The sequence below is a fragment of the Synchiropus splendidus genome, chromosome 16, assembly GCF_027744825.2.
Source record: "Synchiropus splendidus isolate RoL2022-P1 chromosome 16, RoL_Sspl_1.0, whole genome shotgun sequence".
NCBI lineage: Eukaryota > Metazoa > Chordata > Actinopteri > Syngnathiformes > Callionymidae > Synchiropus > Synchiropus splendidus.
The window spans coordinates 12,395,239-12,422,473 of NC_071349.1; the positions used below are offsets into that span (position 1 = coordinate 12,395,239).

At 48.3% G+C, this 27,235-nt stretch overlaps 2 protein-coding genes across 4 annotated transcripts in view; both read left to right on the forward strand.

Annotated features, from left to right (window-relative positions):
• The window catches only part of aqr (aquarius intron-binding spliceosomal factor), a 39,000-nt gene extending 24,893 nt beyond the window's left edge, over nt 1-14,107 (forward strand). For 2 of the 3 annotated variants that reach the window (XM_053845784.1, XM_053845785.1), the window contains exons 30-35: nt 97-268; nt 3,593-3,763; nt 9,529-9,614; nt 12,822-12,996; nt 13,649-13,759; nt 13,839-14,107. In XM_053845784.1, the coding sequence (XP_053701759.1) occupies nt 97-268; nt 3,593-3,763; nt 9,529-9,614; nt 12,822-12,996; nt 13,649-13,759; nt 13,839-14,036 (913 nt within the window). In that variant the 3' untranslated portion in view covers nt 14,037-14,107. The remainder of the gene's footprint in view (nt 1-96; nt 269-3,592; nt 3,764-9,528; nt 9,615-12,821; nt 12,997-13,648; nt 13,760-13,838) is intronic. The other variant, XM_053845786.1, reaches the window with a different exon arrangement.
• Nucleotides 14,108-19,752: 5,645 nt separating this feature from the next.
• Nucleotides 19,753-26,032, forward strand: LOC128747814 (gap junction delta-2 protein). The gene is made up of 2 exons (XM_053846002.1): nt 19,753-20,150; nt 23,276-26,032. The coding sequence occupies exons 1-2, from the start codon at nt 20,080-20,082 to the stop codon at nt 24,117-24,119; spliced, it is 915 nt and encodes a 304-aa protein (XP_053701977.1). The 5' UTR covers nt 19,753-20,079; the 3' UTR covers nt 24,120-26,032.
• The last annotated feature ends 1,203 nt before the right edge of the window (nt 26,033-27,235 follow it).

Genomic DNA, 27,235 nt, shown 5'->3' on the forward strand with positions numbered 1-27,235 from the left:
TGGGTTTCCATGGAGACACTCCCATATTCGTGAAATGATCTCATTTTTAAGGAACATGTTCTTATCCTGATGGTGGTCGTGCTCTCTGCCCATCAGCCTGTGTGACTTGTACAACTGGCGCTACAAACACCTGGGAAACCTGCCGCACGTCCAGCAGCTGCCCGAGTTTCAGGTCCCCAACCCTGGCTTGACCTTTGACTTCCAGCTCATCAACGTGGAGGACTTTAATGGTGTGGGCGAGTCGGAGCCCAACCCCTACTTCTACCAGGTCAGTGCTTCATACACGCATTCCCACATCTCTCATGTGATGAATGAATCCTACAGGTCGACTCCAGTGCAGACGAATCCTATTCTCAGGTTTAGCTCGAGTCTGTCTTAACTGGAAGAGTGTAACTCAGTTGCTGAGTGAATCCCTGTGACTCGAGTTTCCTGAGTCCCCCACATGTGAGTGAGTCAACCTCAGCGAGTCAAAGAATGCTCAAGGAAACAGAAAGACTTGTAAGGAGGGACAGAAAAACCTTCAACTGGAATTAGAGGAGATATTGGGTTCCAGGGAACATTAATGTCTTGATCCCGGTTCCTGAGATGAAACAGTGAAGATGAGCATGTGTCAGGATTACTTTGAATGGATCCATCGAGTCAGAAGTGAATCATGTTTCTGCCGCAGAGCTGATCTTTCACTCTGACACTGTACATCAGCATCTGTTTGGTTATTAACAACAGCTTTGTGTTTAACCATGTGTGGGCTAATGATTTAGGATTCTGTGTAGCACCAGAGCAGCACTTTCCTCCCGATCGTCTCCGCGCTGCTCGTCCATTCATCTTTCACTTTCAACCAGCCATTTTCCAGCTTCTGTGATGAATTCATAACTCCGGCGTGGAGAAGGAGTCCGCCCACACAGGCCGGCGTGTTTGTCCTTAGATTGTGTTTCATCCTGACATTTCCAGCGTACTGCAGGGTGTGCGAGTGTGTGTGTGGGAGGTTTGTTGATTGGAGGGGGAGGGGTTTCTGGCCCCGCATCAACACCGGAGCCTCCAATCCTCTCCTTAAATTTCACACCATCTCTTTCTGCACTCGCTCTGTAATGAATCTTTTCAAGTGCCGTTTGTTTCCAGCGCCAACTCTCATCCCTGCGGTGGACTGCTGCACACAAATGCACCGCAGAAGCTACACACATAATGAGAATATCATATACATAATTGTGGCGCTGCACTCACATCTTACACGTACTGACAAGCTCGCTGCAAACTCATGCCAGCACACAGAATTATCAAACTAGTTTCAGACTGTCCAGAGTTCTGCACAGCAGAAACCCAAGTCTGAAACCATGGTCCTCCGCCAATAGAACGTCCTGACCCGGTTGTCAGGAAATCCTATGTCATGCTGGGGATGAAAGAGGCCAAACTCTCCTTTTGCTGGTGGATTTTTGCTCTCACCTGTGCTCGCTAGCTTTGTTCTGACCGAAAGAGTTTCTGCTGCTGGGTGTTTGGACTCAGAGATGGTCACTCAGTCATGCAGGAGAGGCTCGAAGTAGAACCACTTGAAGCCAGCTGAGGTGACTCGGACATCTTGGACACTGAACATTGATGAATAGAATTGGTAGTTATGACCTTGTAAACATTGTAGCTATATTAGTGCTGGCGATATAGTTTATAGTCAGAGGCTTGGAAGCAGCCGGAGATGATGCTAAACTGAGTTCTAGTTTCAAGGTCAGAGAATGTGCTCAGGAACAATAGCTATAGAGCTAAACCTCTCACGGTCCACGGCGGCGCTTCCAGCTGCGTCACAAAGTCTCGTGAATCATTCAGCAGCGTCTCCTGCTCGTGACCCTGAAGCCTCTGATTGTTCCTAAATCTGGACCATGTGCTCGTCCTCAGGCCGTTTGTCACATGATCTCCGACTCCATTTGGCCGCTGCCATTTTCAGGCCCCTCCAGGGAATTAACCTGATCACTTACTTACTCTCGACACACACACGGCTTCGCGAGGTAAAGAAGAATTGTACAGTCAACACAGCTGAGCAACTGAACACACACACACACACACACACACACACACACACACTGACTGTCACTCTGAACTCTTATTCTTCGCCTCATTTGCTAAAGAGCTTCGGGCGTTGAGTGGCAACACTAGCTCCTGACTTGCTGGTAAATGAGCAGAACTATCTGTTTTGTCATTTAATGGAATGATGCAAGTTAGCGTTTAACCAGCTGCTGCTGAAGATGCGAGGGCACGGCAAGTCAGATGTGGAGCAGCCTCCCCGATGATGATGAAACACTTGATGAATCTCAAGATTCTTCTTTCCGTATAAAAGATTCATTCAAAGCAAAGTCGAGCCAGGCAACCAGCTTCTCTTTTAAGGTTTGCTTGAGATTTCTTAGCCAGAAACCATCTTTTTGTTGACTGTTGTTGTGTAAGCAGGACTGAGTTCCTCTTCAGACCATCACCTCAGGGTCGACAGTAGACGGATCTGATGTGCTGCTGCCAAGTCGGTTTTCACCGTGATGGTTTTCCTTCTGGTCCCCTGTGGTGGCGCTGGACTGCTCCCTCATGGGTGACCAGCAGTGGAACAAAGATGGTCCTGGTGTTTGAAGCAGTGACTAGCTGGATCAGAAACCTGATGCAGCTGCATAAATAATGATCAGAGATGTGAAGCTGCGGACCGGCCTTAATTGAAACTGATGAATTATGCATTCCTGTGGCACGCACACACACACAGATTTAATTAAAATATTTATTCACAATGAGCACATGTGAAGGGCAGTGTGTCGCCTTGAAACAGGGAAATATCTGCTGAGGAATCTGTTTCCTTCCCTTCGGTGTGATCATTGTTTTCTGATGAATATCCTCATTTGCTCTGAAAAAGATCACGTTAAAAAAAACACATTTTATTTATTTTTGCATTGCGATACAAAAATACAGCTCTTGGGTCACAACTTTATATTTAATGATAAATAAATCCTCAAATATAGCATCATATTAACATCAAAACAATGAAATGGCCTTGGTGCTTTGTCGTACTCCGCAGCTCAACTACATCTATAAGTTGTTTTGAAACTTGTTTTTGTGTGAGCTCTCAAGCGCAGCGTCTCAGTCGGTGGGAAAGAGTCACTTAATCTCCAAGTGTTTGATGTCCTTGTAACCGTCGTGTTAAATGATGAGGGTTGGTATTTGACATAAAGAGCTTCGCCTCTCCTCTGTTAATGCCGGAGCCACAAAGCCGTCATGAAAATATGGCGTTAATTCTCGGAGAGAACCGACGTCCTGATCCGGGCCGACAATGCCACCGAGCTGTATCAGTGGCAGGTAATTTCAGCCCAATTTAGGACTCACTTACGCCTGAATGACCGAGCGCTTATCTGGCTGAGAGGTGAAGTGCCTTTACAAGCGCGAACACGATAGAGTCGGCGCTGATAAGAGAGCGCTGACAGCTGCGACGACGACAGACGGATGAGATGGAGTAAATTAGCAGAGCGCCTTCTCTCATCGCTGACAGTTGCGCTTGATTCGCTTTGATCGCGGCGCTCTTGTAGAGCTGGGGTTTGTTCTCCTCTCACAACATTTCTCTTTCTTCTCCGTCTCACTACAGAACCTGGCGGAGGCCGAGTACGCCGTGGCGCTCTTCATGTACATGCGCCTGCTGGGGTACCCCGCCGACCGCATCAGCATCCTGACCACGTACAACGGCCAGAAGCACCTGATCAGGGACGTCATCAACCAGCGTTGTGCCAACAACCACTTCTTCTCACAGCCCAACAAGGTAGGGACGGCAACAAGTCAAGTTTGACCTGTGCTGAGTTGTCGAATCCAAAGACAATTGTGGGGCAGATCAGAGTCTCTCAAAATGTCGACCAGGTTTAACCAAAGTATCCGTCAACCATAATATCCCTGTGTTACTCATGCACTCTATTAGTGTAGAGCTGCTGAGAAAGTTTGAGGCGATTTGTCTCAAAAGCTCTCCCTTCACTTTGATTCCCCAATTGTCCTACATGAGCTGCTGCAACACCGAACAAACACACCTAAATCTTGTCATGTGAAAAGTGTGTAGGTTTGTTTTTTGGCTCCAGATTTAGCAAAACATTTCACAGGAAACCGCATCATGTTCAATTTCTGTCATTTCCCGGCGATAAACAACAGTGTCTTTTCTTCTTGTCGCGAAAACAAAGTGGTATTACCGTCAACCTGCACGTCTTTGTTCATCAAACAAATGCTCGCTTGGCCGAACGGAACCCTCCGCGGTGGGTGTACGAGAGCGGGCATGTTTGAGGAGATTTCTGATGAGTGTGGGGGCGCACACAAACAAGACTCTTTACTGTCTCCGTCCCTGAAGAATCCTGCTGGATTGTCTTCCTCCGGCCCACGTTATCACCTCCAACTCATCCTACTCCTCTTGATCCTTCTCTGTCTGGGACTCAATGGCAGAAAATAATCTGGTGTAGCCACAGGTCTGAGCCACGCAACCAGTGTCTGTGAAATCAAAGTTGACCGCTTATTTCATATTAAAGTTCGATATGAAGGTGCCATGCGAGCATGGACATTTTTTTACCTTGATGTCCGAATTCATTGAAACAGCCAGTTTTGGGTTTATTTGTTTTCCCTTTCTGCTGATAGTAAAAGGTTTGGTGTGGTCAAACTCATGTCCAACATGGCAGTGGGCTTCCCTGACGTGCAAATCTCCGTTGTTAAGAAAAATTTTAAAAACTTTTTTAAAGGCCCATAGATGCTCTTTTAACGTACAAAATTCGATGTGTCCGTCACTGATCACATGCTTGCGTGTGTTCTTTACATTTGTATTGCTGTTCGCCAATATATCCAACTGGGGAGCAAAACTTTATGACAACAACAAACTCCAAAGTCAACATGGCAACTGTAGAAGACGTATTGATAATCTCCTTCTTGCACGAAACAGCAAAACAGAGGCAGAGTTGGAGGAGGTGGTGGTCGGTGAGGCTGTTAAATATATCGCCACTGGAGGACGGAGAATTTCCACTGTTATGTTTTCTGCGTGTCTCATTAGAGCTATATATCGGGTAGTGACAGCAGCACTGCCCCCAATGGAACTGATCCATTTGGTCCGTATCCGTAAGCTTTCTGGAAACATGCAGAAATATCCTGATCCCTACCAAACATTGATCATAGATGGGCCTTTAAAGTTGCAATTTTGCTCTTGGTGGACTCTGAAGTATGAAGATGCTTGTGATTTTATCTTGACCTCTTCCGGGTTTGTGTTGAAAGGAAAACCAAGTCATTGCTGCAGACTGTCCTGTGACCTAGGATGCTCATTGCTAAGAGCTATTCAAACCACAAAGCAGTTGACAAAGGTTTCTCTGCCATACACGTGTGTTGAATATTTGGTATCGATTGTTGTCGGATGAATTACAGTGATTCTGTCTTTAGAAGCTCAGGATACTGGCGTCTCCTCAGTGATAGAGTTGGGATTGAGAACCTTCTGAGTTCCCTCACATGTGGAGGGAACACAGTGTGACAGAAGAAGCTTCTAGAGGTTTACCGACCAGCTTTGACTGTGGTGCTGTAAGTGTCATGCGGCCGAGAGGAAACACAATCTTCAGCGTTGCAGTGGCAGCGAGGTCAGTGAGGATGTTGCTGATGTCCGGAGGGTCACCTGGACTCGTGTTATTCTGCACCACGTCTCCCTCCCAGCTCTGCTCCCTCCTGACAGCCAGTCACAAATTCTGCTTGGGCGTGTTAAATTTTCTGCAGCGTTGAGACACGTACCGTCCGTCATGTGCTCCGTCCGCGTTGGCGCCTTGCGACCAAGTGACAGTGCGCGACGGGCTGATTTGCCGAGAAGAAAGACGGGCCCGCGAGAGAGATGGATGAAAGCATGATTGGAGAGAAAAATGCTGAGCATTTAAAAGGTCACGCCGCTGAGCGCCGAGTTCACAGCGGCTGACAACGAGTGACAGCAGTGAAAGCCAGCAAATGTCAGCTCCACACTTTAATGAGAAGACCAGTTAGCACCAGTCGTGAGGAGGAGGAGTCACACTCCGGATGACCGACTGCATTTAAACGTTCATGCTTAGCTACATCAACTAATGAACATGTGACGGAGAATTATGGTGCCACATCTGACGCAGAACGGAATGTTTTGTTTCTGAGAGTCATCTTGTGACAGCCTGCCTGATCAAGATGAACGACTTCACTTCAACAAACATCTCCCACCAACTTGCGTGACTACTTGTTTGCTAAGTAGTCGACTAAATGTTTCGCACACCATATGACTTGTCTCTTGATACGACGAGGAAGCAAATGTGTGAAAATGACTGGTCACAAGTGTCTCGACTCCTCTGTCCAACCGAATTGATGGCAGACCCATTGAAAAGTCAGTCGAGGGGGAAGCAGTAAAGAGATGTGGACTGACAGGTACTTCTGCTCTCAAATGTTGGGAGCACCGAAGCTTCTCCAGACCGTATATCTCACTTGGTTCCAGGGGACACCCCTCAGATCCTCCAACCACGTCATAGCGTTTATTCTGGCGCTATAGCTAAACCTCTTTAGGCGCTCTAGACCCGCTTTTTTCAACTAGTGTGCTGTGGGAATATGATCCAATTTCATCTCATTTGTCCGGAGATAGAGCTGGGCGATGTGATGACATTAAATCATGACAATTAGAACGTGTCAATTTTTTCTATACTGCCGAGCTACAGTGTGTTGATGCTCTGATCTGTCCGTCAGTCAAAGCAGCGCTGCTGTGGTGCGCAGCGCTCCTCTTCCCACACACTCACAACCAAGACGCCCCTCACATGCGCAACTCCCTGCTGTTTTTAAACCTGATGCACCTCTAACTTGAGCACACACTTTCATACACAGAACCATGGAGGGAAGGATCCTTGTTGGACCCGCGACGCCAAAGACTGTCTGCACCGCAGAGCTAACAGAGCAAACAGCTAACGTAACGTCTCACTTCAAAACTTTATTGATACTCACGGACTGTCAAAGTTGGCTTTGTGGTTTAAAAGTTGGCGAAAAACTAAATGCACAACAAAATAAGTGTGCTCCAAAATGTGAAGAGAGGAAGAATAATTGTTTTTAGGAAGCGAGTTCAGGCAAAGAATGCTAAGGATTTGTCTGGAAACTCAAAACTCCAATAAAATCATGCAAAAGAGATGTGATAAAAGGGAAACAGTTATTGAAAGTAAATAAATAAGTCACAACATATTTTTGCCATATTGCCCTCCCCTTTCTGGACACATTTGAAACAAGTATATTTTCTGCTATTTGTTTCTGCAAATATGGCAAAATAGCATCCGAGTGTCAGTAGCCACAGTTTTTCACAATAGGGATTTTCTGTAGGACTTTAAGCACAAGCGCGCTTTGGCCGAAAAACTGCTCTAGACTTTATCAGGACACAACTGTCATTATTGTGGTCAATATTCATTCAGCACAATAGTCGAATGAATGAGATGAAAAGTGCCCTTTCAGTTCCATCACTCCCGCACGAGGATGAACACACGTGTATTCCCCCCACCCCCCGCGTCGACTTCAAGATCCGTCAGATAGCTTGATAATAACAGCAACTCCTGCTGAGCGGCGGCTCAGGGATGACAAGCTGCTGCAGGCCTCCGCAGACCGACACGAAATCCTGCGACACATGTTGATGCCACAAGAAAAGAAACGCTGCTTTGTTGGCCGCCTGTCCATCCCGCAGTTGGCACATTCCGATGGGTAATTGCCGCAAATGAGTGAATATGCAAGACTGGGGGGGGGGAGAAAAGCTGCGCTGGACCGTCAGCTGACTGACATGTTGGAAGAAGAAGCTGAGAAGGAGAAAACAAATCCCCATTAAATATCGCACCGGCGCGCCCGTTTGGCGTGTCGGAGCGCCCAGTGAGGATGATGAAGCCGCAATGACACGACCTCTGTAATACAGTCCTGGAAGATTTCTCATTAATAAGTAAACAGGCTGGAAGACTTCCCCTCGGGGAGCCAGGCTGCGCGGCTTTGTGAGCGAGCTCTCAGCAGCTCACCGGCTCTGTAAATAAGCCGGCCGCTCCGTATCACTGCTTAAACGAATATCAGCCTCCCTGTTATTAGATCGGATATTTAAACAATTGTGTCTTGTTCTTCCTGCTCCGAGGCAGAAATATTCATCCTCCACTTTGGCCTAGTAATGGGTTCCTCCTCTCTGTATCAGGACCCTCTCTGAGCAGTAGCATGGGAGATTCAAAATAGAAGCACTGCTCCTCCAATAGATGCTATTTGAGGTGGTAATGCATGTGTCCTGAACTAGTTTGGTCAGGAGGAGGCCCCAGGACACTACGTCAGACTCTTTGCTTTGCTCAGCCACTGACCACTGCAGAGCAAGTCGCCGCTTCAGTAGCAGAAGAGTTGGTCGTCCTCCACCTGGTTCTAATGTCGGAGCGACATATTGTTGCCTCAGGTGCTGCACCTGTTCTTTGTAGCAACAGGGAGCATAAATAAATATGTCTTCCTCTCCACCTAACCATCTCTCTCGCTGCCTCATTCTTTCTACTGGAGATGCTTGAAACTGACTGTTGGACTGGCTTCTCGTGTTGCCCTCCGCAGTCCCGGGTCTGTGTGGAGTCTCGGTAGTCGCTGCTGTCCTATTGATCCAGTTTAGAGAGCAGATCCATACGAGAAAGGACGAGTTATTTCTGTGTGCTGTGGTTTTGTGTTTCACCTCGTGAGCGGTTTTCCCTCACATGAAAGCATTTTAGAACCGCAGCAGGTCAAGATGCATCCGAGATTCCCAGATCATCGATCCTCAGTGCCAGGTACTGGACCGGAAGATGTCCCAGGATTCATACCGATCATTATTGTTAGTTGCACAGTTCGATCAGTATCAACGGTGGAACCTGGTGCAGTCACTGGTGTTGAATCTCACAGACTGTCAGTGGAAACCTGCAGATTTTTTTCCCCTGTGACTCAGGACATGTCACTCCTCCTAAAGTCAGCACCTGCAGGTGCGAGTGTTGCCCTGCAGCGTTACCACCACAAAGCCTGTCAAGTGTTTGACACTTTCATTTCTGCGACCGGCTTCAGGTACACTCCACTCGTCACCTGACAGACGCAATCGCAAAAAACATCTCGTCCGAGTGTCTTCGCCGTGTCGGTTTTTTCAGGCGTGGAGTTCAAAAAGCGACTGCAGCGTTACGTAAGGTGTTCCCGCACGCACAAACACCCAGGAAGGTGTTCGCCTCTCAGCAGCGCAAGATTAACGGCCTGTAGAAGCAAAGTAGCTGACATGAGTTCAGCTTCCACAGAAGGAGAGAATACTCCAGTGACTCAGTTCCTCGGCTACATAAAAGCCGGACCCTCAGTGGGGCCTCGTCGGTGACTCTCCAGGGTCCAGGTGAGTGTCTGTAATCCGCTTTAGCCTCGCCGCCTGTGGACGCCACCGATAACGGCAGCACAAACATCTTCACCTTTGGGAGATTAGCAGGGAGAAAGGAAGCTCATTCATGTCGCGACTTGAGCGTGTTCCGCGGCTTATTCATCTGCCGTGACGCTAACCCCTGGGTTGTCATGGCTTTGTTTCCACAGGTGACCACCGTGGACAGATTCCAGGGTCAGCAGAACGATTACATCATCCTCTCGCTGGTCAGGACGAAGGCCGTCGGACATCTCAGGTAATTCTCTCTGAAGAGTTCATCACAAAGCTAGGCTTCAGATGCTAGCTGTCTCGCTCATGCTTCAACAATACATAGATTATTTCTCTCCAGCCTTTTAGCTAGAGGGCGTAAAATGCAAAACATGAAAAAGCAGGACACCCTAAGTGCCGAAATAACACCCAACTCGTAGTGTCATCTCACTGGTTTACATTAAACTGTGTTTCCACCCAGTAATTTCAGGGAATATGATCCAAATTCGCAGATTCTCGAACCGTTCGAAACCGCCATCGCGGTCGCCATATTTGTTTACCTACCGCTGTAACCTCGCGGTGAGTGGCAACTCTCGCAGCATGGAAGCGCACTGCTGTTGGTGTGACGTGTGACGCTGATGACAGAAGGAAGCCGTGGATAAGTTCCAAACTTTAAACAGTCGTTCACAAAAACTAACTCATTGCTTTCAGTCGGAGGAATATTTGGTGCCCCCCCGCATCTATCATCTTGCATTGATGTATGAAAAAAGACAAGAGACACAAGGCTGTACACACCATGGCTTGTAGTAATGGAAAGAATCATTATAAACATATTTTTATTATTATTATTACTATTATTATGTCATTGATCAGGGTCAGCCAAGACCCCTGCATCTCAAAGTGTAACTGTGGCAACAGTTCATGTCTGTTAATGTTTGTTGTTTGACTCAGATGCTTGTTGATTTGTTGTTTATTTGGCTACAAATAGATGTTTACTGCTGTTTTTTACAAAGCAAGTTGTTAGTTGTCAGTCGTTGACATGTGTGTCGGGAGGATGTGGGGTTATGGGTTGGGGCAGAGTTTTGGTCGCCCTGTTTCAAAATATAGCTAAAAGCCTGTTTCTCTCTGGTGTTTGATCCACCATTCCCTAGAGTCCTACAGCTGCATGACCATAATCTTTTTTTATGAAGTTGTACAAATGTGGTGCTGTCATTGTCCACAAGGGGGCAGACGATCTATAAGCTTCTATCCTCGGATGGTTCCCTTTACTCAGAGGTTCATTCTCATGGGTGAATCTACTAAAGGAGTCCCACACCCCTGAATGAGTCCTCCTGCGATCATATGACCCGAGCGCCATGATTCTTTTGAGGCGGGTACCGTGTTCCCCCAGACACCTCTGAAGCATGTCAAATTCTGTTGGGTCTGACAGCGCCTCAGGTTCTGAGGAAGTCCAGCAGGAAGGACGAGCGCCGCATGACTGAGAGGAGCGTGTGTCCCTGGAGAGGTCACCTGAGGACGCTGTGGTGTAGAGGTCCCATTGTAAAGAGATGATTGGACTGAGAGTTCCGCACAATGAGCCTCCGGCTCCACGTTCATGTCCCTGCTCTTATCTCCTCCTCTAATGATGTCTAGTGAAAATGGCCTGGCCCCGTGGCGCCCCTCCTCAGACCCAGAAGAGCTCCCGCCGACAAAACTGAAATCGACTCGCTGCGTTATCGGAATCAGGTCCGCAGAACAGTTACTCACTTCACTGCTGGCAGAGGAGCTCTGAGATAAAGACTTCATCTGGCAGCTCCACCGACCGCCGTGTCAACAAGCCGGGCGCTCGGTGGAAGCCACCGGAACGCCACGTCACCAGATAAATAAAACATGGCTGACCTTTATTGAGACGTATTTGCTGACGGAGGGAAATGTCATGAGGAAAACATGTTTGGGGTGAGAGTTAAAAATACATGGAGGAGAATCCCGGGGAGGACTCGACGGCTTCCCCCCCTTCAGCTGCCTCACCTCATTCTCCCTTTGGTTTTGGCTCTCTGGAGTTCTGAACCTGAAGTGAAAGCTACAGCAAACAAGAATCTGCTGCGGGAGAACTGAGATGAGTTGGACTCTGAGGAGTCCCACATGTCCGAGTGAAGTGTGGCCCAGAGTCTCTCAGACTGTTGACCAGGTTTAACGTCGCATCCCCAGCAGAACTGTAGAAGGGTCATGTGACCAGTCGGAACCTGGACTGATGATGCAACAAGATGAGACTCTGAAGTCTGTCACTTTGTTGTCACGGCTGTTCCCTCAGTATTGTGTTGGTGTGAGCCTGATCGGTGACCTAAATGAAAACGGCAGCGACTCACTGTGAGACCTGGATTTTAGTGACCGCCGTGGTGACTGGATTGTTTGTCTGCAGCGACTGGTCAGTGACTCACTGGAAACTCTCCTGCTGTCTGCTGTGCGTGCCCACTCCTGGGATCACCCCCCCCACACACACACACACACACACACCTCCCTCCCGACCGTCTGACCCTCACTCCCCCAGCCCCCCGCTGACACGCAACGACACGCTCCGACAGCGACGCGGAGATCCAGACGCGCTGTGACATTTGCAAACACACACGCCGTCCTCTCGTGCCGCTCAGCGCCCAGGTGGTGCAGCCTCAGTGGCATCATGTCCAGAGGCCACTCTGGACCACGATTGGCTGAACTCTGCGATCTCTGCTGCGATTGGTGGTCGGCTGTTGCTCCCTGGAAATTCCTCCACAGGTCTGGGAGCCTGGTGACACCTGAAACATTCTCAGCCGAGTGACGTCCCCCCCCTTCCTCCCCTCGGCGCTGGCAGAACTCCTGCTCGTCGCCGACATTAATCCTCTTAATCCCACCAAGTGTTCAGGTGGAAATCAGAGTCTCATCTCTGCCAAATTTATTCTCACCAAAACAGTTTTCTGCTCTGCTGTGAACTCGCGTGACCCCGCCTCACTCGTCCTCTGGAGCTTCACCATCGTGGTGACATGGAAACTGTAGGGATGTGAGGGACCCTGGGGGACTCGGTGAGGCGGCAGAGCATGACTAGGGTCGCCCCGGTCTGTCCTTCATCTCCCTAACCTGATGTTCCAAGACCACCATGTGCTCCTCGGTGTCTGCCACACCACTTGTTTTGGCAGAAAAGACGGCCATTTTCCAGATGCTGCTCTTCATGGAAAGAATCCCTGAGATACCTCAGGTGGAGCTCTCCGATTCACGTCACTGAAAACCCCTGGAAGTTCCCTGGTACAATGTAGAGCTGGGGCCACTCCCGCTGCTCAGAACTGTGACCTTGGACTGACCTCTAGAGACCTTCATGAAGTTTCAGTTTGTTGCTGATGACTTGGACAGGAATGAGTCAGGTGCTGGTCTCCTCAGGACAACAGTCTCAAACGTCCTGACCTCCGTTCCTGTGTTTTCTGCCGTGTCCCGCCTCTGACCACCGCCTCTCCTCTTTGCTCCACAGAGATGTCCGCCGTCTGGTGGTGGCCATGTCCAGAGCCCGGCTGGGCTTGTACATCTTCGCCCGCGTCTCTCTGTTCCAGAACTGTTTCGAGCTGACTCCAGCCTTCAACCAGCTCACGGCCCGACCGCTGCAGCTGCACATCCGGCCGCACGAGTACTACAACCAGGAGCAGCCGGTAAGCTCACAATAAGACACTGACACTGAGATCTTCATCTCTGCTTGTCGCTTGGATCGGCTGCAGTCGGCTATAATTAACCCCACAAGGTCACATGGTGTCCCCGTCTCCCAAATTCTCCCTGTCATCTGGTCACCGAGCGGCCAACTGCGGGTCAACTCACCCCCGAAGCCCCTGACACTCGCTCGTCCTGCGAGCTTAGCGGGCGCTAACCATCCACACGTTTGTGTGGTGTCCTGTCACTCAGGTTTTTGTGAGGTAGTGACTCATCTTGTTTCGCGGCCCATCTCTGCTCTGAAGTGTTAATATTCCTGCCACCACAACATGATTCCCTCACACATCTGGAGCACCGCCCACATCACGCTCTGATGGAGTCATGCCCCGCCCACATCTGTCTCCGACCAAGACATGTACTCCATAAAGCTGCTGCCCCCCGTGACGCCTCACGCGGTTGGGTTTTGCAGCACGTACTCTCCCGTCATGACTCCTGACAGACGGCCCAGCGGGCCTGTTCAGAGCCGGGCCGGCTAACAGGGCCCTGTGGAGGACCACGTCTGAGTGCCAGTTAGTGAAACCACAAACCTCTTTTGAAGAAGCAGCATGTCAAACCGGGTCAAACGGGGGTTCTGATCTGTCAGGTTCTCCTCCGCAGAGAGACGCCGCCAAGCAGCCGGACCACGTGGTGAAGAACATGCCTGAGATGGCCAACCTGGTCTACAACATGTACATGCACATGATCCAGACCCAGCAGAAGCACCGACAGGTCAGTGGGTCACGTGAGCTGAGGAGCCCGGCTTGCTCAATGTTGAGAAGATAGTGACGTTCGTGGTCCTCTGCCGCAGCAGAACTTGGCTCCGCCCCCTAAACAAACCCAGACGGATGAAAAGAAGGAGAGTTCTGAGGAGACCAGCATGGAGCAGGACAACCAGGAGACCACGACTGGGACCAGCAGCAGCGGCACGGAGGAGATGAAGACCGAGGAGCAGGGCGAGAAGGTGCCGGAACACCCGGGCAAAGACGGCGACAGCGAGGAGGACTGAAGGTTCCTGCCTGCCTCATTCTCGCTTTTAACCCATTCATTTTTTACCTGTGATTTCTAATAAAGACTCAAACCCGCCTCCCGGTTCTGGTCTCTGGGTCGTCACCTTGCTGACTCGCTAATCTGGTTAATAACTCCTCATCCATTCATCTCAGCTGCGCTCTGATTGGCCGGCTCCGCTACGCGGCTAAGCTGCCGTTTGTAGGTCAGCCACTTCACCGCCGCCGGGATTTCAACTCGCCCTCTGGAGCTGGACTCAGCCGGCGAGACTCAAATCCTCATTCAGAACCTCCAGAGGAGCGCCGGGCCCGGCGGAGCGTCTCGGGTCGCTGGTTCAGTTCCAGCTGCTCTGATCACTGCCAGCACTGCCGTGCAGCCAAAGTCCTTAAAAAAAAGGGACAGAAGAATCTTTCTCTTATTAAATCTCATCTTCCTCTTTTGCTTTCCTCTCTCTCTCCTCACTCAGATCCCTCTCTCCTCACCCTCTACCCCTCGATAAACTTCATAGACAGAATTTTGTCTTCTTCACGCCTCAAGAATTCCAGTTATTTCCTCCAACAACAATCAAAAGTTCCTCTTTTGTTGACTTCCCTGCTGTTAGTCTGACAGAAAACAAGAAGAACTGCTGACTGCAGTCATGTGAGAGAGTGTGTGTCCATCCCTGACCTCATGTTCGTGAGTCAGATGCTGCTTGTTCAACAGTTGTGTGAGTTCGTGGAGCATCCAGTTGTGAGCGGAGCCGCCAACGTTGCAGAAGAAGGAGACAGCTCGAGCTGAAGGTGATCATGTCTTTTGTTCTCCCACGACAGGTACCCGCCGCTGTCTCTCTCTCTCTCTTTGTCACGCCGGCTCGCACTAACAGCATGACCTTTGACCCTCCGAAACTGTAACCTGCTTTTCCTCTTACCATTTTCTAACAAGGTGTGGTGGTGTTTTCTGGATAACCGATGGAGATGAGCAGGCGTTTGGGAGGAAACCAGAGATCTCAGAGAACCTGAACAAACGTGGGAGAGTCTCCCGCAGATGAAGAGCTAAGCAGGGATTTTAGGGTTTTATTTCTATAGAAGAAAATATGTAATTTTATCAACTTAAACAAGCGCCTAACACTCCTCCACTTCTATCATTCACCAGTAAAGTTTTTTCTGCTTAACATTGAAAACTGAAATGTATAGAGACTAATATCTAAAAAAAAATTGCAATATATATATTTTTTAAACATAGAATTTGGGGGTAATATTCTCGCATTTTTTTTAAATAATGTATTTTATTAATTAATATATTTATTATTTTGAAAAATACATTGATTAAAGTGTAATTTATTTATTTGCTTTTATAATTTATTAAATTAAAAAGGTCATGAAAAATGAAGCAAAGGATTTGCTGCCTGAGTGAAACTGGTCTGAACTTGGGCACCTACAACAAAAACATTGAGAAAAGTTTGAGAAACTAAAGTGAAAAATAAGAGGAGACTTTTTTTTTACTTCAGTAACAGTTGAAAACCAACAACCTCTTTTTCTTGACTTGTCACATGGAGCTCAGAATGTCTTGTGTTTGCGTCCCAGTCCAGGATGGGCAGCTGCTCCTCGTGTTTCTGGTTCCTGGTCTGGTTGCTGGTGCTGGTGAGCTTCGCGTGGCCCCTCAGCATCATCCTCGGGGGCCTCTACGGCCTGATGACCCCCCTCAGCACCTGCCTGGGTCTGGACCGCCTGTCGGAGCTGCTCCTAGAGGGCGCCAGTCTGGGTCGCATCTGCACCCTCAACATGAAGCACGGCAAGCCGCTGTGCTGAGACCAGAACCTGGTTCCTCCGCTGTGACTGGAGTCTTCTGCTGAGTCGTCTGTAATGAACTGAGCGTGTGCGAGAGTGAGTGTGTGTGTGTGTGTGTGTCACCGTGACGCTGCAGCGGCCAGATAAGAGTGTGAGAATGAACCAATAATACGATTAAAGCAGCTTTGAAGTCTGTCGACGCCGTGATTGTGTTGGCAGGAAAATCCGAGCTGTAAAGTTGAAGAGGAAGAAACAGAACCAGAGGAAGGTCGGGTCTCACGGGCTTCACGGGCCCGACGGTTCGGAGCGGAAGAGTCCTGTCCACGTTAAGACAAAATGTTCTGCAGCACTTTAGCTGTCGAGCTGTGGCTCCACAATAAGCCCAGAGCTTCAGTCCCAAACTTGTCTGGTCGCTGGGGCAGCAGCTGCAGTGCAGAGGTCCAGACTCCTCCCTCTCACCAGACAGGACGTCGTGCCTCCGGTGTTCCTCAGTATTTTTGACTCCACACTGAGCGTTTGATTGGCAGCCGCCGGCACAGAAATAGCTCCGGTTTCCTCTCGGAGCGGGATTCCTGCAAGGACTTATCAGAAGCTCCGGAGCGTCCCACCTGCAGATCTGGAGTCGTCTATTTCAGAGCTTATTCAAATTCCCCTCATGAATATTCCATCGCTCCTCACCTCCGACTCCTCTCTCTCTCTTGTTCAGCGACCAACACACTCCTAGTTAACAAGACCATTTACAATCTCTGTTGATCTACAACCTCCTCATCCCTTCTTCCTCTCCTGCTTCTCTTCCATCCCTCCTTCGTCTCTTTTCCTTTCTATAGCTTCTCACTTTCTTCTTTCGCTTCTCTTCTTCCATTTCTCTTATCTTTGTCTTCTTATTTCACCCCTTCTTCCTCTACTTCTCTCCCCTCTTTTCTTCTCTCCATCCATCTGCTCTTTCTTTTCATCCTCCCATTTGTTTTCTTCACCTCCCACTTGCCTTTTTTCATCCCTTCATCCTTAAATTTAGTTCTTACTTCTTGGTCACTTTCTTCTTCCTCGCCTTCTCTTTTGACTTCCTCCTTTTCTCATCGATCTTTTCTATTCTTCCCTGATTATCGCAACCATTTCTTCTCACCTCCATCCCGCTTTCTCTTTCCTTCTCCATCTTTCTCTCCAACCTTTCCATGGAAACCTCTCTTTCTTCTTTCCCTTGACTTTTCTCTTCTTCTTCGACTCCTCCTTTCATTCTCTGTCTTTCTCTTCTCTTCTCTTCTGTTATCTCATCTCTCCCTCCATGAAGGCTTCGGCTTCTCCTCCACCCGGTTTGTTCTTTCCCTCATCTCCTTCCTCACACAAATGTGCTCACAAAAGTGCTAAAACATCTCTTCGCTGAAGCTCAAGTGAGTCTCAAAGGTTCTGTTGGACTCATCTCTGTGACTCCTCAGGCTCAGACTCAAACCCACCACCTCCCCTCCGACCTCCGCATGACCTGACCGTGACACGAGCGCGTCGGAGCGTCAGCAGCCATTTTTATTGACCCGGTTCTGATGGAGGACTTCGCTCGGTCTGCAGCTGTCGGATCGATCCCGCTTCAGGAGACCCGCTCGCCCCGGGGTTCTTTAAAACGCTCCGTTTACGAGGCGAAAATCAGTAAAGCAATCGATAAACTTGTTCTAGAGGTGGTTCTGCTCCTCTTGTCTCCTAATGAGGCCCAGGAGAGGTTCTGATGGGTCCTGTGGGGTCCAGCATGACGACACAAACCCTTCCTCGGCTCCACACCTTTGGCTCTGGTGGTCTCATCCTCCTGACTTCACACTATGAGGATGTGCATGTACACGTTTCACCCAAAATGGAGGTCGACCTTTCGACCTCAGGGTCCAGGATTAGCATTTCTAGAGGAATTTCTGGAGTGGACGTGGAGACCCAGGTCGCCGCAGCACAAGGACGAACCTGCCAGGGTACCGGGCTCATTAACGCGAGGTACTGGGTCAGGCGGACGCTCACAGCGGAGCCACCAACTGTTACGTAAGAGCCGGTCACTGAGAGCAGGGGTGGGGGTGGGGGGTGCCCCGGGTCAGGTGACAGCAGCATATGATTCACAACTCTCTCTGCCCTTTTGTGTCGTCGCGCTGGCGCTGCCGGGATCGTGCGCCGCCTGTGGCCCTGGAACTGGTTTGTTCGGAGCAGAACGGCAAAGTCACGCCGCCGTCGCCGCCGCTGCCGCCGCGACCTCGTGAGAGGAGACCACTGTCATGGCCGCCATGTTTCACTGCGGTGCAGTGAAGTACAACTGTTGAAAAATTGTGTTGAGCTTCAACGAAGGGTGAGGAACCAGTACGTCTTTGTGATCATAGGTCACATGGTCCGAAGCCTATCGATAACATCCAGTCAGATGAAAGATAGTTCCTTTGATCTCTAGTAAATGTAATCTGATTCATACGTTCTTCAGCTCCTACAGTGATGTGAAGCAGGGAGACAGAGAGAGTCAGACAGTTATATGGTGCGGCAGCTTCTCCAGATCAGAACCGGACATTTCGCGGGCCAGAACGTAAGAAGGTGTATCAGTCTTTGCTTTTGAGGACAACATTAACAAACTGAACCGATGTCCGTTGTTGGTGAAGTCAGAACCAGAACAGTTCATCTCTGATCCGCTGTTGGCCACTTCAGTCCGTCACTCAACATCATCTCCATCTCAGGAGCTTCACCTCCACCACTGGCCTCTTCTGACCAAGCCTTGCATCCCACCAGCGGCGCCATTTGTAGACGGCACATGGGCCCCTCACTTGGCAGGTGACCCGGCACACTTGTGGTTACTGTCAAGTCGTTTCCAAGTCCTTCATGAGCTCCATCTTTTGTTTCCTCCTCTCTCTGCACCTCAATATTCCACTGATCTAGCTGTAGTTGTTTTCTATTATTATTTTAGTTTTTTAAACAAGAATTTGAAAATGTTTGTCATAACATAACTGACCTTCTTGTCATCTTAATGAAAATATTTCATTAAGAAATTTCAAATCTTTATTTCCCAAGGCTCCCTTTTTCCATTTATTCTAACATCACTATAAAGTAGATTATTATTAATAAATTTATTTATTTTAGCACTTGTGGAAATCCAGGCCCTCCTTGATGTGCTGGTGCCACCTCCAGACCGCCGGGGTCATAGGTCAGCAACCTTGTGTAGATGTGGCTCAGCAAGAACAAGTGCAGCGCAGCTGGAACCTCCATCGTCCAGAGGACCTGCACCTAAGCTCCGCCCCCTCTGTGCCTGATTGGCTAATGAAAGCAGAATCCTTTCTTGTTTATGCTTGTGATTCTGCTTCACTTTATGAGTCCAGTGAGGTTTTACTGTAGTATTTTTGACAACATTTACTCCAACCTCTTCTGCTGGTGATACTTCTACTGTGAGTTATACTTCACCCACTGGCAGATCTGCTACTCCACTCTCTGTTTTTTGTCCCACTTGAACCTCCTCGACTTCTTCTTGTCTTCTACTTCTGCTTCTTCTACTACTACTACTACTCCAGCTAATTTCTATCACTTGAGCACTGCGTCTCCTAATGCAATTACCCCGAGTACTTTCACTTGTGTGTCTCTCTCTCTCTCACACACACACACACACACACAGGTAGCTAAAGAGATTAGTAACTGAGCTGTGCCGGCGTGGCAGGTGCCTGCAGGTGGACCCGAGCAGAGCCGGTCCACAAGTGACCCAGCACCCGCGACCACTGCAGAGACTGGCGACTTTGATGAAGGGTGTGCGTGAGAGGGAGCCCTCAGATGGAGCTGATGAAGGTTGAGGGTTCGATTCTCAGCAGAATTGGGGGGACCCTGGCCCTCCAGTGCGCCGACGTGAGGCGGGGCGGGGTGAGGGGGTGAGGAGGTGAGGAGGGGGGGCTACTTAAAGGCGGATTAACGCTGGCAAGACATTAAATCCAGCCTCCTGTCCGGCTCAGCAGCCGCACATCAACCTGCTCTGGAGATCGACCCAGCAGGGGGTGGGGGGCGGGCTCGGTGGGCTCCTCCAGAACCTTCATGACGAGGACCAGTGTGGAGCGCTCGACACACTCAGCAGGACGCGCACTGGCACTGCGCGCGCGACGCACGGAGAGGACGGCGGGGACGGCGGCGGCGGCGGCGGCAGAATCATCCCCGGGACACACGCGCTCCTCCTTCTCCATCTGAAGCCCACAAGCAGCGGACTCCCGGACTGCGACCTCAGCCTGCCCGCGGGACTCTAACCTTTTTTGGAAGGATTCGCCCAGTTGTGCCCGCGTCTGCTCCGGATGCTCAGAAATGGGGGAATGGACCATACTAGAGAGGCTCCTGGAGGCTGCTGTCCAGCAGCACTCGACCATGATCGGCAGGTAAGAGCAGCGACAGTACCGAGACCCGGACGGACCGCAGCAGCCTCCAGGATCGTCTTTAGCATGGTGCCCAGCCCCCCGTTTCTCTCCTCGTGCCTGGAGCATGGTTCTCCCCTTCAGCCCTCCGTGTCTGTCTTGTGGACCCCCTCACCGGCCCGGGTCCCGGGTCTGGAACCCACTTGGTGTCTCTGTCTGTTGGTGGTCTGTGGTCGCTGTCAGAGGTTCGATCTCTGTTATTAATCTGAGACAAGGTAAGACTGGACCCCCCCCACACATCCACCCACCCGAGTCCGACACCTCAGGTCCAGTTAGGCACCACTCGGTTCTGGCACCAGCGCCTAACGACTAAAGTGAAACAGTAGAATAAAACCCGGAGACCTCTGGCTGGACCCACCGGAACCGAGCCTGTCACTGAACCAATGGTCAGTGACCAGATGTTCTGTTCAAAGAGCTCCAATATTTGACCACTCCATCCGTGATGCAGGTGTGAATCAGGTGGGAAATCAGAGGCTTAATATTCAGGTTTAGTTTCCAACAAGTCGAATTTCACACACTTTCACTGACCTTTATTGAACCATTTTGCGCTGCGACTCACGTGACCTGGAACAACAAGTCACAATTCCAGATTTCAAAAATCATTTCCTTTATGCTCAAACTGGGATTTTATTTTCATAACTGTGTTTTCAGACGACTTTACTTTATTTTTAAGCTACGTTAATCTTAGTTTACTTTGGTCACACATTACAGTGTTGTTTACTTCAATGACGTCGGTGTCTGTTGCGGTTCAATGTAAACGTTAAAGCCTCGTTTAGAGTTGACGTTTCTTCAGAATCATGATTTAATTCAAGTGTAAATGCGAATGTGGATCACAGTCGGATTATAGTCGATTTAAAGAGTAACTCGTGGACCACTTTAGAAGCCTGAGAAACACCGTCATCGCCTTCTTCTGACGACACGTCACGGCAGGTTTGACGCAGAGGCTCACTATTTGGCAAGTCTCCTTCAGGCCCGTGAGATCAACTGGACCTGGAACGGTCAGAACATCTGAACTGCTACTCACTATTCGACAGAAAATTTTGGTTCCATGACGAAAAACTAAAAATATTTTCGCATTAAATTTGACATAAAGGAAAACAGTGAGTTCAATATTTTAGATTGTTCAGATCACTGTTGAGTGACTGAACAGTGTTTTATAACGTAAAATACAATTTCCATTGAAGATAAATGAGCTGTGTGAACGGCTTTCTTAATGAAGGTCTGATCCGTGGCTCATTTGTGGACCTTCAAAGCCTTTTGTGACTTTCTGTTTAACAAGTTATGTGCTTAAATCGGCTTTTATTTCAACAGACATGTCAACAGAAAACAATATAGTGATTCAAGTTCATGATTTCACTGAAGAAAGTCATGGTCCACTTTGACTCTGGGAGTCAATTTTGTGATGCGACATTAAACTAAAAATGAGGGGTCTGTTGCTTTACAATAAAAAAAAAACAGTAGCAAAATCGAATTTGTGAATGTTATTGAATGTTTATATCGAGTTACTGAACTGCAGAGATGGTTCTGAAAACTGTGTGTAACCACCAGAAAGCGATGAGTTATGCAGATCAATCACAGCAAACGTATTGATTACATTTTTGTGCGGAGTCAGTCAGCAACAACAGTAGGAGGCGCTCTGGTCATCACGATGGTCGCAGAATGCGCAAATGTGCAGCAAATGAAGCACGCAGTTGTTCACATGTTGAGGGGCTCAAGAAATACATGTATTTCATTATTTTTTTTTTTTACAAAGCAATAAACTTTGACTGTCATGAGTGACGTCAGTTTGTAATTTCAGCTTTCCTGATTTTTTTTTTTTATTTCAACTTACAAAATAAACCGCAAAATAACCCAAGGGAAAAATACATAGCTATATGTTTCAGTCTGTTTCAGCAAAACAAAAATCGAGTGACAGTGAAGGAGAAAAATGATTGATGGGAAAAGGAAAAATCAAAAGAGAAAACAATTGACTTGAAAATACATTTTGTCGAATGAAAACAATAAAACAAAACTGTGCGTAAAAAGACAAAACGAAGAGAGTTGTTGATACAAAATAAATCTCATGTTTACAAAATCTGTTTTCATCATCATACAAAAAAAGTCTCGCATTATTGAATAAATAGACATTATATCGAACATTTTGTCCTTCAACAACATATATTAAAATAGACATATATTGTATTGAAATATTTGTGACTGAAATTGATGTGACATGAACACAACACCAACACACACCATCAATTCTCGCCGCTAATTTTGTAACAACCAGTGGACAGTGGATGGACCAGAGCGGTTCAGCACCGGACAGCTCCGCCTCATAATGCCCTCTTTCGAAAGCGCTCACGTTCAGCACCGGACAGCTCCCTCATCGTCACCGCTAGAATCAACGAGCTGAGAGTCACGCTGACAAATGCGCCTCAATCAGAACCGGACCGTCCCAGCAGAACCTGATCACATCCTCAGACATCACACCTGACCAGGACCAGTCCAGGATCTGGTTTAAAAACAAACGTCATCGCCTTCTTTTCAACCTGAATTGTGACGCAGGAGAGTGTGGTTCAGCACCGGACAGCTCCTCGCGTCATTTGCACGTTAAAACGACATAAAAAAATGACTCAGTACTGGAATCTTTGAGCTGAAATCTAGAGATGAGAACACAAACCATCAAATCGTTTCACTCCACTGACGCAGTTTTAAGTTGTTACAAAATAAACACAACAAAAAGTGATGGATTTCCTCAAGTTAGTGAGCTCAGGAGACAAAATTGAGTTCAGAACCCGAGAGATATTCAGAGACTTCAAACATGTTAGAAGCGTTTTTTCGTTGTACGAGACGTGAGAAAAAAAATGTTTATGGAGGTGAAATTGTTCTTCTGAAATTGTCCTCTTGTTTTAAGCTCAGGAAGTTGGGTCAGAACCGCACCGCTCCCTCATTTCATATCCAAAAACCGACATCTCTCGACATCTCATCGACATCTCATCGACAGGGAGAAAGTTGGGTCAGAACCGGGCAGCGTCCTCAGAGCCCCACCGCAGACCACCAACATTAACATTTATTTCACGTGCTGCTGCATGTGCTTGTTGTTTTAGGATCCTGCTCACGGTGGTGGTGATCTTCAGGATTCTGATCGTGGCCATCGTGGGGGAGACGGTCTACGATGACGAGCAGACCATGTTCGTGTGCAACACCCTCCAGCCGGGCTGCAACCAGGCCTGCTACGACAAGGCCTTCCCCATCTCCCACATCCGCTACTGGGTCTTCCAGATCATCATGGTCTGCACCCCGAGTCTCTGCTTCATCACCTACTCCGTCCATCAGTCCGCCAAGCAGAAGGAGCGGCGCTATTCCACCGTCTACTTGACCCTGGACAAGGACCAGGACTCGCTGAAGAGGGACGAGAGCAAGAAGATCAAGAACACCATCGTCAACGGGGTTCTGCAGAACACCGAGAACTCCACCAAAGAAGCCGAGCCCGACTGCCTGGAGGTCAAGGAGATCCCCAACTCCGCCATGAGAACTACAAAGTCCAAAATGCGGCGCCAGGAGGGAATCTCACGCTTTTACATCATCCAGGTGGTTTTCCGAAACGCCTTGGAGATCGGCTTCCTGGTGGGTCAGTACTTCCTGTACGGGTTCAACGTCCCGTCGGTGTACGAGTGCGACCGCTACCCCTGCATCAAAGACGTCGAGTGCTATGTATCCAGACCCACGGAGAAGACCGTGTTCCTGGTCTTCATGTTCGCCGTCAGCGGGTTCTGCGTGGTCTTGAACCTGGCGGAACTCAACCACCTGGGCTGGAGGAAAATCAAAACGGCGGTCCGGGGCGTGCAGGCCCGCAGGAAGTCCATTTACGAGATCAGAAACAAGGACTTGCCGAGGATGAGCGTGCCGAACTTTGGCCGCACTCAGTCCAGTGACTCCGCCTACGTGTAATCAGAAAGTGGTCCGACCCGCACGCCCACTTTTTTTATTTCATAATTTATTCCAAGGGACTTGAACGTGGGCCCCGCCCCCCCGCCCTCCACGTCATTACTGATGCAACTTTTTACGAACATTTCTACTCTGACGTGTTCACGTATTTACTCTTCAGCTCCGCTTGAAGAAGCGACGGCGGTTCCGGTCGGCTACAGTGCGCCATGCCGGGTCACTTCCGGGTGAACATCCAAAATTACCAACAATCTTCACTAAGGAAATGACAAAAGTGATCGAGATTCCCCAAAAAAGCTCTCGCTTTCGCCTTAAATCCTCATCTTTTTTTACGTTTATTTTCAGTTTTCGATGCTAACGTTCGTCACAATGCTAATGCGACTTTGAAGGCGTTTTCCTGCCTGTGATCAAAGGAAACCATTTTTATTTTCATGTGACCTTTTATTTTCAACGCCCCCCCCCCCATAAAGTTGCCTTTTATCTCCAACCTTCCGATCGAAGATGTGACCCCGCCCACTTCCTGTCCGACCGGGACGCTGTCGCGGAGAGAGTAAATAAACAAGAATTGCACTACGGAGGTGAACACCAGAGAGCCTGAGTTGATCCAAAAACATGCTGACTGTTTCTTGGAGACCTTTTTGAACTGAACATCTGACCCGGTGGCTCCGAGCTTCATCAGCGTCCGGTTCTGTTCTCGTCGTGGCCTCGGTTGCACCACTGACCTTAAACATCGTTCCATCGCTTCGGTCTGCTGCTGACGTCCTCCGCTGCTTTCTGCTCTTCTGTTTCTGTGTAATCAAGTGCCATACCTGTACATAGACATGATATATATCTGTAAACATACGAATATATATATGCTATATAGACGCAACCATCAGGAGCCGACGCCGGAGTCACTTATTGTTTTCTATCGGCTTCAATGTTTGTTGTGATTTTAACGCAGAATTATGACGCTTCTCTGGTTTGTTTGGTCGGAATGTGACGGAGAGGAAACTGCTTGATATGAATATAACTATAACACACACACACGTAAATCAGAGCTGCATGATACACAGAAGCTGTGACCAACTACATGGTTGACACGTATTTATTTATAGCAAACTGTCATGGCGGCACAGCCAGGGGGCGCTGTTTGAACACATGAACACATTAGCGGGTAAATATGCAACGCTAACCAAATATTTAAGGTCATCCAAATATTTTCTACATCAGCAGATAGGGCGCCACCTCTGGACGAATTTTTGTCTGTATTTGTTTTTGTGTTTTCGTGCCTGATGCTGTTCTAGTCCCTTTTGCTAGTTTCCGTATTTGCCGTCACAGATGGTGCTGCTGTATTTAAAAATGACAAATAATTCACCCGCAAGCCTCCAGGGGGAGCACAGAAGCCATCTTTATGTCGCTTTTTCTTTCTGACAATATTTTTAATGTTGTTTTTCTTGAATATTTGAACAAACGTTCATTTTCTATTTTGGATTTTATAAGGTGGGTCGTGAAAAAAAGAGCTGAGTCGGCGCAGACACCATAAAGACGGACCAATCAGGACGCTGCTCCACAAAGAAACATGAATTAAAATATACTTTTTGTTCCTCTGCACCTTTTGGGACCAAATCAGAGGGCAAATAAATGCTAACAAAGCTCAGATTTCTGTCTTTGACAATTTTTGCATCTGTTCCAGGCCTCACAGTCGGTTGTGTATCGTGCAGCTCTTGTTTACGAAAGCACACACACACACACACACACACACACACCATGACATGAGACAGCACAAGACATTTTTAATGACGGGGCGACACAGAAACCTGCTCTGGTGCTACAGTTTTATAGAACGGTTTTAAAATTGTACCAGAACCTGAACTCAAAGATCAATAAACCACACGACGTCTGAAATAAACTTCCACGTGCACCAGAAACGTGTCTGTTCGTGCCTGTGTGTGTGTCTGCGTGTGTTAAAAAAAATAAAAATTAAATAAATAAATAAATAAATAAAAAATATTGAAGAAAATAACAGACAGACTTTGTGGCATATATGGCATAAAAAGTTCATCACTATGTCAGTTGATTTTTTTAAAAAAGATTTAACAGTGTTGCAGAAAATGCAGATTCATAAAAAACTAATTATTAAAAGAGAATTCAGGAGGTATTAGTAACAAGTAAATTAGGAACTAAAACGTATATAAGCAAAGAAAATGCAGGAAAAATAAGTCGAGAATTATATTTCTATGTTATTCTAAAATAATTTTATTTTTCCTTGTTCTGTCCAATATTTTTTTGGACAAAAATAGATAATAAATGAGGGGAGAACATGAGTTGTTAAATGCTATTAAGAAAAAATGTTTTCCTTCTCAATGATTTTCACAAAACATTCTTATGTTGGGTGAAAAAGTGTTCCAGACTTGTGTGGAGGTGCAGATCCTCCTGCAGAACTGGGCCACGCCCGCTCAGTGAGCTGCTCCCGCATCGATCCTTCTGCTCCACGAAACTACCTCAGGGACGTCTTCGGAGGTTTGTCTTCGGCAGCATCGACCTCTCCAGAACTTAGGAAGGTCGGATGATGAGTTTGGAACCGGTGCAGAGGGAGGAGCTGGGATGACTCTGCAAAGCTGGAAGAGAAATCGAAGATACAGTGCGTCCAACTCCGCAGCGGCGCAAGAGAGAACTCAGCTGCAGCAGATGGTGGATATTCAAGAGAAGCAGAAGCTAAAATGAAGGTGAAAGTCAACATCATCATGTTGAACAAGATCTTGGGCCAGAGAGTCAGAAGGTAAGTGTGAGCAGCAGAACTGAGCCTGGCCTCGGGCTGCTCCACCTGCCAGTAAATCCCATAATACTCTCCTTTTTTTTCTGAAAAGTGCCGTGTCGTCCTGATTCCTGGTTCTCCTTCGCCGCAGCCAGAACTTGGCCTCGGAGCGGTGCCGCCGACCGTCGCTCGCTCTTTTGTGCAGGTTTCTCTGGTTCCGTTTGATCCGCTGGGCCAGAGGCGGCGGAATTAGCCGCTAGCAGCAGCGCAGACGCGTGACGCCGCGTGTTGCGAGCAGATACGAGTGACTTGAGTGGGAGGTAGAGGAGAACCGGAACTTTCTCGCTTCACTGAACTCCCAACAAGCACACAAGGAACCGAGAAT

What these genes read in the sequence shown, in the direction of transcription:
- LOC128747814 (XM_053846002.1), top strand. Translation starts at nt 20,080, where the DNA reads ATGGGGGAATGGACCATACTAGAGAGGCTCCTGGAGGCTGCTGTCCAG. An exon ending in CACTCGACCATGATCGGCAG is followed by an intron (nt 20,151 to 23,275) that starts GTAAGAGCAGCG and finishes TTGTTGTTTTAG; the next exon opens with GATCCTGCTCACGGTGGTGG.